General features: G+C 38.5%; 1 protein-coding gene across 1 annotated transcript in view; it reads right to left on the reverse strand.

The window, feature by feature from the left end:
- LOC148831860 (putative Polycomb group protein ASXL3) overlaps positions 1 to 13805 on the reverse strand; it is a 73784-nt gene that overhangs the window by 8379 nt on the left and 51600 nt on the right. The window contains exons 6-10 of the mRNA XM_088919105.1: positions 9961 to 10078; positions 7286 to 7405; positions 6443 to 6606; positions 2172 to 2268; positions 107 to 212 (exon numbers count right to left, since the gene is read on the reverse strand). Coding sequence (XP_088775231.1) covers positions 107 to 212; positions 2172 to 2268; positions 6443 to 6606; positions 7286 to 7405; positions 9961 to 10078 — 605 coding nt within the window. The remainder of the gene's footprint in view (positions 1 to 106; positions 213 to 2171; positions 2269 to 6442; positions 6607 to 7285; positions 7406 to 9960; positions 10079 to 13805) is intronic.

Here is a 13805-nt window from a genome sequence, read left to right on the forward strand (position 1 = left end):
CCACATGTTGTTTTAATATGTTTCAGAGTCAGGAGCTTACAGGGCCCTGGCACTAATCATCTTAATGTTTAGAATGATGAGACTGACGGACAAATTTAACACTTACTTTTCTCCGTAATATGTTTCATAAAATTTCTCCTTCCACAACTCTATCTTCTTTTCTTTTTCCATTTCCTGCCTAATCCGGAGCTGCATTTCTGGGGTAAATTCTCCTAGAATTGTAGATTTTGGATATAGTTAATTTAAAACAATAATATTTGCTCTTCACGTGGCAGGTATTGTTTGATTAAAAGAAGAAAAAAAAAGGTTTACTTTACTTTCTCAACCCTTTTAGCCCCTGTCTTTAATTCATTACTTTAAATGTGTTCTCTAAACCACTACAGTCTTTTTCTGGCCCAGTGCTCTACACTGTCTAATGTCTTTTTGTTTTTAACATTTTGTTTACTGATTGTTTTGCTATCAACCAGCGCACTGTGGATTTTCTAGTGGCGTGTGTGTTTCCTCGTGTGTGTCCCGCCTCACAGACACCAGCCCTGCAAGCACACACTGCAGGGTGGAGAATGAGGAGGTACAGACAGACTCCTTGGACGTGCCCAAATGCGAGCCATTCATCTATACAGCTGTCGCTAATTATGCAGCCCCACAAGCAGGCTTCAGTGGTAATAAGAGGAGAGGCAAGTCCCTCTGCTGACAGCGTCGCAAGCCTACAGCCATCTGAGAACTGGCAGGGGCTGCTGTGTCACATGGAGCGGAGAGCCGAGCTGCGCGCCACCGCCGGGGAAACCCACAAAATCCACATTTTGTCACAGTCGGCAAGTAGCAGGTTCCAACCTGCGACAGGTCTGGATCGTATACCTTAACCTCAGGGTAAGGCCCTTCACCTCCCCATCCTGTTCATTTGAATAGACGTACTGTACGCGGAACAGTCAGTATTCTCATTCCAGTAGCCGAGATCGTTGCTTAGATACATTTGTTGACCACACTTTTGGGATTTTTAAAAAATGAATGAAAGAAACACGTGAAACTCGCACAAAAGGTTCAAAGGATCTGTCCTCATTGAGCTAGGTTTAAAATTGAACAATTAAAAACGAAAAAGGAAATAAGAGCAAAGAAATTATAAGAAACCTGGCAACTCGTAGTGAGAATCAGTAGAGCTGATATCTACTGTATGAGGCCCATTAACTAAGACGTCATCTCACACATATATGAACGTTGCGGTGTCAAGGTGAATAAATAGTATTTTTCAGAAATAAAGAGAGCGTCGGACAGATTTTTTAAGGAATTATTTGTGCGTGTAAAGTCACTGGTGTGCTAAATACCTTGGTTTTTAGTGCAGAATGCTACTGCCACCTGGTGGGTATTAAATAATAATTTAAAGACTAAATTTTGCTCTGGGTAAGAAGTATACAGTTTTAACTTGCAATTAACAAAAATTAACTAACAAGACTGGACTTGATCACCTTGTTGACATTACTACACTCCTAGAAATTCCAGGCATTGCAGATAAATAAATAAAAACATCTTAAGTATTCATCCAGAAATGGCAAACATTTCTGGAAATGATAACATTCATTTTTGGAAATCGTATTTCTTCCAAACATCTACAGAACTGATGTATAATTGATGGATACAGACGAAACAATATTTAATGCTTATTTGATGTAATAATAATAATTAATAATAATAATACACATCTATCCATCTTTATTAAGGGTTAGGGATCATTTGTGACTTGAAAAGGGGAGCGCTTGAAAACATTTTGACAAGAGAGAGGTCACAGCACTATATTTAATATTACAAATATAAAAGACTGGGGAAAAGAAGGCAGAATGGTAGCAGCAGAATATATCGTAATGAAAACAAACTAAAGATGGTGCAAGACTTATGCCTGTATGTGAGTATATCAGTGTTAATGTGCACAGTGAAAATAACATGTATTTTAATGTTTAATAATAGTTTTATCATACTTGTGAAATAAAGGCATAAAACAATAAAGGCATTAAACATACTTAAAAAGACCAATAGTAACTGTTTGTACACTCTTTCTTTAAAATCCACTGTTGTAGTCTTTGGTGTTCTGTTTTTTTCTCTAACAGACTACAGTACGTGTAGTTGCTAAGCAACACCCTCCAGAAAGAGTAAATAAAAAAAAAGCCCAAGTTTCAACATACCTTCTGCTAGCCTCTGCTTCCACCCCTGAGCAGCATAGGCAAAAAACTCGTTATTCAGAGCGGAGTTACTGAGACGCAGGACCCCGTCACCTCCCATCTGCAAAGGAAAGCAGGGAGCATAAGAAGAGGCATCACTGGTTTCAGAAGACATCATGGTCCACACCAGCGATGTGCCGCATTCATTTAAGTATAACAGGAGTGATCCAGTGAGGCCCAGCTCATAGATAGCTAATTGGTAAAGCCAAGCAATCATTCTATTAATATTAAACCGTTAATGAGCACTGCAGTACACTGTAATAGTAGATGCGAGTTTACCAATTTTAGTAATAAAACTCCTAGCAGTAAGAGTTTAAAGATCATGAAGTAAAACCCAGAGCTGTCAGAATAAATTACAATCTCTCTAACCATTTACATTTCTAAACACTCCTGAGCAACACAATTAACTGTAATTGCCGAGACTATTTTCATGATCACTTAGCACTGCTGTTAAGAGTAACATGTAGTCCAGCATTTAAAGGATCGCTGCTGCATAAAGAAACCCACTGCATCAAAAGGAAACAAGCCACTGTAATTGGGCAGATGTGCTCTGTATGACAATTTGCCATCCTGATTCCAAAAGGCCAGCTCTCAGTGTCGAAATACAGTATGCATTTAAAAGTAGAAGTTAAAATTTGTAAGTCTTAGCACTAATGCAGATATTCAAGAAGTCTAGTTAAATACAGGCTTACAGTGCTTCCATTTCCTTCTGTTCTGTTCTTGCTGCACAAAAAGCAAAGACCAGTACTAATAGGATATTATTGTGCATTAAAGATTTATAAAGAAATGCACTGAAACAACTTACAATACCAAACAGGTAAGAACAGATTTCTTAAGATACAAGGATCCGTGACAGAACCAAATTTGTGCACGAGCCCATGGACAGTCAACAGGCATGTGTGCACGCAGTGCTTTAAAAATCAAGGCCTATACACATAAATGAGTTTGAAGATCCCCTCTCACGAAATGTCCCACAGGGCCTTCAGTCTGTTATGAAGAATTATAGTAATTACTGAGTACAAGCTGGTTGAATGTCTGAAGCAAACAGGTGCTGAATATTAGATTAAGGGTTAAAGAATAAACAGATTCTTTTTTCCAGTAGCATATTGATATACCAATGATGTGGAAAAACACTCGGTGGAATAAATCATAATACAATATCCAAAGTTATTTATTTGCACGCTTTGGGAATAAGTATCCGCTTTCATTAAGAAGGGACAGTGTTGTGTTTGGCAGCTCATTTCAGACATGCTTTGTGAAGCAAACTTGATGCTGCAAAGCTGGTTCCATACTGCTGAACATATCTTAAGAAAACATCACAACACAAATGCCATAATGTTGTAAGCAACCCAATAACATATATATACAGTATGTACAAGTACAGTATATAACACTGAACAGAACTGAGAAAGCACAACATTTCAGTTTTGAAAAAGTTAACAAAAATTCTTCATATAATTATGAAGGGGCTATTACTGTTTTCTAGCAGTAATTAACACATTTAATGCCAAAGACACTGTGAAGTAAGAGGTGATATTCATTTAGCTACTGCACAATGCAAGTATCGTGCAAGTCACGATGGCAACAGTGTAAATAATATTAGAATAAACTTAATACTATAATAAATACTATTAGAATAAACTTCTCCTTCAAGACTCCGGGGACATTCCTCCTGGGTTCATGAAAATCTAATGTGCATTAACCTCTGGACTGTGACAATCTCCTTTTAATTTACTTCCCCCAAAGAAACAAGAAGGACTGGGTTTAAATTGTAAGTTAAGGGTTTCAGAAATTTAAGGACATATTAAAAAAAAACAAACTTGAGAGGAGGAAGAGAAATTAAGTACCACATCAAGGACTGCACAAGGCATCACCTTGGCAGGGGAGGAAATGTTCATACATGAGGCAGAGATGCAGGAGGCAGTGCCTGCTCTGTGAAGAAGCTCCTGGGCCTGGTATTGGATGTACTAAGGGGGTCAGGGCCCTGATCCTAATTGGTCTGGAGCGTGGTCACATTGTACCAGGCAGATCTGCACTTACACAATTTGTATGGCCCAAATTCTGATCCTCCCCTCAGGCAAGATCCTACTTCCTCCTTTACTGTACATCTTTTAAGTCAATTTGTTTTCAACTTGATTATGCGTACAAAAAACATCTTCAAGCTTTATTGAGGAAGCATGGACACACTATAGCCTACGATCAGGGTTGATCAATTGAGTTTCAGCATGTGGAAATAGATACAGGCCACAAGCGAATTACCTTACATCACTACAGGACCTCTGCCTGTAGTCCCTTAATTCACAGTCCACACTCCCTTTCTTTCAGAATAAGTCACTTCATGTACAAAATAATGGAAATACCTAATGAAAAGGGGCTTGTATTTTGAAATAAAGAAATCACAATAAAAAGATTCTACAAATATTTCATATTAATTCCTGTATGAATTACCAATATTTTGTGCAATAAACGATAACTTACAATCTATACGTAAATATGCATTTTTTTCTAAAGAGACAGGAGCGATCTAACAGATTTTGAAAGAGGTCAAATAATTGGTGCAGAAATGGCTAAATGATACGGTATGATGACAACACATACCAAACAAGAGAAAACCGCATCAGGAAAGAGGAACAGAGGCTGCAAGTCAAAGCTTAACAGGACACAAGTGGCCTCAGACATGACTGCTGAACATAATCTACACCTACTTGACTCACTCCCAACGCAAACTGTACGTCACGAGCTTCACCAAGCTGATAATTATGGAAGGGGTGCCCACCATCACAGAAACCGCTTATAAACAAGGCCAATCCGCAGCAATGCAAAGCCTGGTGTGATGAGCAGAAATCATGAACTTCTGAGCAAGGGAAGAAAGCAATATGGCCTGATGAGTCTTTCTTTTACTCTGTTTCCTACATCAGGATGAGCTTACTGTATGTTTTGGAGAAAGCCAAAAGAAGCCTTCAACCCAAGCTGCCTGTTCTCAACTGTTAAACATGGTGGTGGATCTGTTATGGTATGGGCAGCCACCTCCAGGTAGTTACTGGGTCCGACTATTACTCTGCATGGTAGAATTATGGCAGACATTGTTTCCTCAATATGTTTCCATATTCCCTAATTCCATAATGCCCCCGTACACACTGCTAAAGAGTGGTTTCATGAACACCAGGATGAAGTCAAACACCTTCCATGATGTCTCCAATCACCAGATCTAAACATCATTGAATCTTCATGCAAAGAGTGCAGACCAGATCTCCACCCCCTTCATCTCTCAAAGAACTGGAGGCTTTCCTTCTTGAAGAATGGTCCAATATCCCAGGAGAAACAGTCCAAAACGTGTACAGTATTTCAGTATTCAGAAGTTGTTCTGAAGGTAAAGGGTGTCGCAGCTCCATATTAGTTATTAAATATTCATTTATTGCTTGGTGTTTCCATTATTGTGTCCACTCCCTGTATAAATAGCAATTGTTGAAGCTTACGCTTAACTGACCACAGTACAGAATATGCTCATAAAGTGCTTTACCACCTGCATACAAGAATTAAGGAATGCTGATAATGAACTTAATCATTTCAATATTATGTATATGATTGTGAACATTGCAAAATCTTGGGTTAGGCAATTTTCCAGGTGTGCATTTCATTATTTGTATAACCAATATTACAATAATATGAGCCTCATAATTAAATAAAACTAAACAACCACAGCAAAGACATCTAATATTAATAAACGTAGGGGCAAAAAGTAACCTGTACAATGTAAGCATTCTAATTTAATTCAACAGGCCATTTTCTACAGAAAACATGTTCTGAGCATTTTATTGCATTTTTACAGAAAGTCTGAATGTTAACTTTTTCAGCATAGTACAGTATCTGTCTTCCTTCCAATCTTCATAGCTGTGTGTATGCAGAATGTACTTTTTATTTTCCTTGTGTTACCACACACAGTGCTGAAGTAATGCATTAAAAAAATAAGATCTGTCTGAAACACTCTGCACAACACTTTCTCATGATCTGGCTCCAACATGCCCGGAATGAATTTGCTTTTTTGATCCTGCTTGTACAACAGGTCCCAGGAGTGTATTATGGACTGTTAAGAATAATAGAAACTGCATACTAATGATACCCAAGAATGTCTTTCCACAAGAGGAATTACGCACTTTTCACCTGTTAAACAACTGAGTGGGATTCATGGGAGGTACATGAAGCATCAAGCACAGCAAGGGCTAAGCTGTCCGTACCTGTCTGTCCACCTCTGGCAGTAAAAGCAGGAGGTATTGTTGAAAGTGCTGAGGTAAGGATGCAAATGTGTGTTTGTTGATCAACGCCCGCAGGTTGGTGTTCACTAAAATAGACCCTGGAGTTTCAATGTCAATATCTTCAGCCTTCGTCCACTTTATATGACCTAAAAAGACAAAAGAAGATTAAGACTTTCACAACACTCAAAACAGCCTTTGACTTTGCTACATTTATTCAGGGCTCTCAACTTTACAAACATATGAGTTTTTTTTTATTTATTTGACGAATTTATTTGTTTTAGTTTTTTTTTTTATTTTGTCATTTTTAATGCTCGTGAAGTCCAATCATTATGATGAAACAGCCTAAAGCAGAAATGTTGGTATCTGGTAATCAAACAAACAAACAAAAAAAGTACACCTATGAATGACTGGTGAGCAAGCCAGATCAAGCTGCTTTCGGTTTCAGGTAAGGTAAGGAATACTTCAGCTGCTCCAGACTAACTTTTATTTTCTACATCTGGAACAGCACAATTTCAGTTTATCCCCCCTCTAGGCATGAACTAGCCGGTGTTAAGCATTAAGCAAACCGACAGTCACATCAGCGGATGGAGGGGCTAAACCTGCTTTTCTGAATTGTGCTCTGTTGGACCACGTGCTTCCTTTCACACTGTGGGGCCTGCAGCGTCTTCAGTAGAGATAACCCTGACCAACTGAAATAAATTGGACCTGACTGCATGGTCCAACTGTCACACAGGCCCACTAAGGTCTTTACAGGAAAGCAGAGACCTTAGTTCATAAATAACAACGTAGACAAGCATTTATAAACTTAATAATGTTAGTTCTCACCCAGGCCAGATTTCTTTAGTTTCTTAAGGTGCTGACTTATCTGCTTCCCAGTTGGGGATCTCTGCTTTAGATCCTTTTCAGAGCTATCTCCATCGCCAAATCCATTTTTAGACTCTGACCCTACACATAATACAGAATAAAAACAAAAAAAAATGCATTTAATCAAATAACATACTCTAAGAGCATGAAATAAAATGCGGAATAAAGCCATCCATCTATTTTCTAACTGTTTCATCCGATTCAGGGTCGCGGGGAAGCCCGGAGCCCATTCCCGCAAGAAAAGGGCACACAAGTGCAATTCCCCCCAGACAGGATGTCAGTCCACTGCAGGGCACAGACAGACACAAAGACAGACACACACAGTTTCCCCAGAGTCCGCACCGTGGCCATTAGACCTTGCCACCAAGAGTGATCTGGCAGTTTTCACTAATGTTGTGCTTCAGGCCATCAAGTTGTAATGTAATGTGAAAATTATTGTCTAGCGGCCTCCCTTTATCACCAGATGTAGCACTGCGTTTCATACACAGTATACACAAATCACAAATCACAAAAATCCTGATGGGTATTCTTGATTGTGTGGCCCCCTGAGAAAATGGGTGGTGTTTCTTTTATCCAAAAGATCCCCTTGGTGTAACCAGCAACTACGACCCATGAAACCTCCTGGCTGCAAACCAGAGCACAGGAGGAGCTCACTGGACTTGCCGTTCAGGATGGTGCTAACATCTGCAGGATCATTGTTTTTATTCAACGTTCTTTTTTCTCAATCATCAACAGCATGTTAGAGCCAAACAACGAATGCACTGTCTCTGCTTCCAAAGGGTAGTCTAATGCGTTCTTTGCCATTCTTACAATACAAAGTAAGCAATTCTAATTCCTACCCCACTACTGACATCCATTTTTTTTTTGTTCTTGGTCCCTTTTGTCACAACAGTAGCAATCAGTGTTTTGATTTGGGACATTGAGGCCTTTTTCACTTGCTGCAGTTACAGTTCTGGTCAACTACAGGTCCATTTCAAATCTTTCCTTCCTATCCATATATCTAAAGCATGTGGAAACAGTCCCAAATGCAAGGCTATTTAAATAGAGTCGGGCTACTCAAATGCTTCAGAGATTTCCACAGCACTGAAAACAGCCCTGGTGAAGGTGAGTTATGAACTTCTCAATGCTTCTGCCTCAGACTTAGTGCTGCGTTTGACACTCTTAATCATGAAATCCTCCTAAACTGCTTCAAGATCTATATTAGGTTACTTTTAGTTGGTTTGGCTCTTATCTTGCTGAGGCAACAGGACTCTAGAGAGTGTACTCCGATAATCAATTTTATTGGCTCATGGCAGCCCTATTTTTTTAAGATGTAACTCTCCATGAAAACTCCTGAAAGACAACACAACCTAATTTAATGAGCTGTGCTTAATTTACATACAGTTTTAAAGGACCTGAGAAGAAGAAGTCTTCAAGCCTTTTCAACAGTTTCAAGATGCTGCTCAAATCAAATGACCAATCACTCATGGACTACAGTAACATGTTATGGCCCATCACATTTTCATTTTCAGAGTAAAAATATTAAAAATCACTTTATTTTGTCAATGAAAAACCAAAATATGTAACCTCTTGCAGGTTTCACTCTGACACAATGTCTCACAGACCATTAGAACCCTGCAAATTTCCTGTTTTCATCTGGGGCACAAGATTTCACTGACACTCAAAACAGAAATTAGGTGAAAGAAAAAAAAATCTGAATGAACTATATATTTCTAGGAACTACTGTACAGCGATTCACCTTCTAAAGATAAATGCACCGGGTATAAATAAAGTCCATGACATAGAAGAAACAGAAGTCCATTAAGAGTTTTATGAGGACACAGAAAACCATTATGAGTGCCCTAGTTTGTACTCAGTGGTTTATTGATGTTAAACAGCATACGTCGAAATCAGAGATCATGCATCTTTAAATAACGAGATTGAAAACAGTTCCTGAACAACATTTACAGTATGAAATATAGTTTTTAAAACTAAATTAAACAACTGACTAGATGAAACACCTAACTAAATTTCAACACCCGATTGATTATTCACTTCCTACCTGTATTTCATCGGTGGTGTCTTTTGATTAATCCAGATCTTGGTGACTGTCACTCAGTTATTGATTAACCAGCTTTTCTAACAATATACTGTAAGTGAACTTCAACTGCATTTAGTGAATGACAAATTCCATGCTACTGAAATAACGCTACTGGGATAATGCTTATTCACTAGATTATTTGCTTATTCATCTGTTTTGGATATGACTTAAGCAATGCTTAAAACTTTGCTTGTCACCTTTATGGGTAGGTGAAAAATAAAGCTATTTAGCGATTTCCTACAAGTTATTTTTCAGCGATAGATTTGCTTATTACTATCCCTGTTATGTTTAAAACTGGTAAAGTCAGAAGAGCGTGCGATTGTATCACTCAACAAGCACTACATAATCTGCTGCTAGGTTACTGCTGCATTCCAGTACGCTTGTGAATTTTACACATTTTAACACACCGCAGCAGAGATGCGAAGGCAAACGGAGATCCTGCCGTTAGACAGGAGTTATGCTGTGCTGTGAAAAACATGTTTTAGAAAGAGACCACCGGTACATAAAAACATGGCCTTCTGAACAACAGCAAGTGACGACCGGAGTCTTTCTTTACCTGATGGAGAGTCTGGCTGCTCATCAGACACCTTCAAAGGAGTCAACACCACACGGGGAACCGCCTTGTTCACCATCATTGACACCCCATTCCTGCGCTTGTGTTGCTGCCTTAGTGCCTGAGGGAGAGGAGGGCAGAAGTGTATGGAAAATAATAAGAATAAAGGAGGGATATAACAGCATCTATCTTATAAACATGTTTATCATTGTAATTCAACATCCCTTTTGCTAAGTGTCGCAGTATGTGATAAATCTACATCATGGTGTTTTGAAATTCACATCTTAACAAACTAAAATGCCTGGAGCTCAGGATATCTACAGGTTATGTGGGCAAATTAACTCCTGATTCTGAAGTGAAACCATCACTTCAAGAACACTTTTAAATTCTTTTTAAACATTAAAACCTTTTATTTTAACCAGCACGTACTTAAAGCTGAACCTGATGCAGATCAGAACCTGTTGAATTTTAATCTGATTGGAAATGAATGGCTTGATTGAAATAACGCAATGTAATCCAGCTGCTTGTTGAGACAGATCTCACTGAGGGCACGTGAAGATGAGTTATTTGAATGAAATGGGGCCGGGGGGTCCTTCAGAGCAGACCGAAAGGTGTTTGCACTCCAGCGCAGGCATCCCTACGGCACTGGCTCTGAGCACCTGGTGGTGGCTGTTCTGCCACCCTGCCCAGTGAGTCAGCCTGTCACACTCTACCTGCGAAGAGCTACAGTACGTGGAACAGTACTGGAGCAGACAAAAGGACGCAGTAACATCTGCACCAATGCTGCAAATTCCCCATCGTCACACGAAACCCGGCAAGACTGGTGCTGCTTTTGCGACATTCCTTTGCATTATGCTCCATTTATTCTTTCAAAGATCCACTTATTAAGCTCCTGAAAAGTCCATAGATCAGTTTGAACAAGATGAACACCTGAATTTACATTTGATTTTTTAATTTTATGTTAATTTGAAGGTACCAGCTAATAACAGGGGTCACGCGGCCACTATTTAATGTTAATATAGGCAATATATACTGTACAGTTAGGGAGGTCAGTCCCTTTTCAGGCCATCAAGGCCCATGGGGGAATGGGGGGACAAGGGCCACCATTTTTCTTGACCAGCCGACACTGGAGGCGGAGGTGATGTGGTCAGCATCACGCTCCGGCTGACCTGTTACCTCCAGTACTCACTTGGAAAGCAGGCTGAGTGGACCTGGGAGCCGTCTGGAAGGAATTAGAGCAAGCTACTGTATATCGCTTGCCCCTACCTGGGATCAAACCCGGGATCTTCCGGTCAGGAGCCAGACCACCTTGCTGTCTGAGCTACCATGGCTCCCTCTATTTAGCAATGTGAAATCTTCAGACAACACAGTTTAATGGAGGAATTCTTTCAGCAATTTATTTTAATAATTAAATTTAATCCCCTTTATGTACATACAAGCAGCTCATTTAGTTGTACATAACAATCCCAGCAATCTCTGTGATATACTGTAGATGTACACAGCAATCTCTTGGAGATGAGGTCCCTATGTAAGAGGATATTAAAAAAAGCATCCAGGATTACTATCATCTGTGAATTAGAAAATTGAGCTGATGAAAAGTTATCACAAATATATCTTCATTATTATATTATTGTTGACATTGTTAAGCAACACCACATACTCAACCTGGTCCTGGAACTCATATAAAATGCATTTTCAATACAGGATTTTAAAGAGAAATGTTAAATCTCTATCTTAAAATAACTTGTGTCCTTCTGCAACGTTTTTAGAGCTTTCTTTCATTTAAAACTCCATGGAAACGTGAGGGGTCTGTTATTTAATTTAGAAGGGTTATGCAGAGATGAGACACCTACTTTTGATCTTGAGAGCCATCTGAGACAGAAAGGGCTTATGAATAAAAATGTTTTTAATTCCATTTATGTAACACTTTACTTGGGAGTACTGTGACCCTACCCCCTTACTTCTCTGGAGGAATCCATTTTAGAAAGCTAAAGAGTTGAAAAAGAAACTGTACTTCTTTGAATACATTATCAGAACATTCTAGTCTTTGGCATAATGTAGTACATTAATTACAGAGCTTTAAAAATATCATAGTACCTTGTCAAGAATTAGTTGTAGAGTTTGTTGAATTCTGTGAAGTAAGTGTGGACATTTACTCTTTCAAAACTTTTCCTTCTCTAATGCCACTTATAGTAGGCTGGATTTAAATATAGAGTAACTATTAGCGGATCTAAGTATACAGTAGATGCTTTCAAAACATAGTAACTCAAAGTGTGCTTTTATCGGATAGAATTCTGATGAATCCTGTGAAAGCCCTGCAATATATTTAATTTGACATTATTTTTTTATGACCTCGAACTAACACTATTGTCTGTTCAACACACAGTATAGACATTGGGCCCCTACAAATGTAAAGTAAAACCATACTCTACACTCCTGCTGAATGAAAGATTTCTGAAACACTGTAACCTTATCAAAAGGCACTGTTGCGAAAACATTGCTAGTAATAAGTTTGTTTTTGCAAAGACAGTGGTAACATTAAGGTACTGTAGTTCATTTGAAATGTGTGCAGTTAATTCTAAAACAGTTTACAGTAGGTCCCGTCATCTCCTTTACTATAAGCTTTTTATAAATGACCTTTCTAAGAAAGAAATAAAGCTGATAATGTTTTAATTGTAAATAAGGTTACAGAAGGGCACGTTTGTTTACATGAAGAGACACTTTTGGAAATCCTATTCAGTATGTTAGGGTTTTTGTGGGACAACAGTGGATTTATGCATTTGTCATCAGTAAAAAGAAGTACAATATGTCTCCATTAGTCAATTTAAAAATAGAACATTTTAGAAATGTACATTTGAGCCCAGAGACTCACAGAGAACTCCTGCTCCAGGCCAAACACAACTGGTTGCATGTGGACTCAAATGCCACTTTTTATTGACAGACTGTCCATTTGAAATTTGACAAGTATATGAACAAACAACTTAAATTATTTTACTACGGGTACAGCAAAAACTCTTTGTACTTTAATATGAAATTTAATATGAAAACCTTGTCATGTAGTCTCTGGTCATGAACTGCAGTTGTAAGGCATGCATTTTCTAATTCAGACTCAAACAGTAAATAATGTTGTAGGCATGTCAAGTTAATGTCTTTATGTCATCGTAAAACTGAAGTGATTTAATTTCCTGTTCAAACCCACTCTCTTATTGTGAGCAAATGCTTACTTACACTTTCCCACCGGAGCGATTTCAAGACAAAAAACGAATACATTTAGATAATATTTGTGGCTCTTTAATGCACTTATTGAAGTGAATGACATTTCACAAATACCACTAACATGTCAGAAGCTGAGACATACGTTTTGATAGGTATGTTCTGTTTGCGTGTGCAATTCAGCTACTCATCTTTTTTTCTCAAACAAAACTGTTTTCACGCTATACTGACACAAATCTACTCTCTGATGGTATGATACTGAAATGTACTGGTGCGAAATGGAAAAACAACAGTGGAAAAGTATAAGGATAAGGTTCCCAGCGTATACAAAATACATACTCTGATTACAACCCATTTTCTGTAATCAAACGCCATTAACTTAAGCTCTTGACAGTCCAATTTTAATGCTGTATTTTATTTACATTATGCCTGAGACGCACACTATGGGTTTAACACTGGAGAAATTACACCGATATGGATAATCTTTATTGCAGTTCAGTGTGCCAGGCAGTGGCATGAAATACTTATCAGAAGCCTAGAAAAAAATCACTATCACTTGCCAACAGATTTGTAGTATATTTTCATACGAGTGACAGCATCAGTGATTTATGCAATTCTTTTTTTTTTTCCAATGG

The sequence above is a fragment of the Atractosteus spatula genome, chromosome 6 (genome assembly GCF_055471065.1).
Source record: "Atractosteus spatula isolate fAtrSpa1 chromosome 6, fAtrSpa1.hap1, whole genome shotgun sequence".
NCBI classification, from domain to species: Eukaryota; Metazoa; Chordata; class Actinopteri; order Semionotiformes; family Lepisosteidae; genus Atractosteus; species Atractosteus spatula.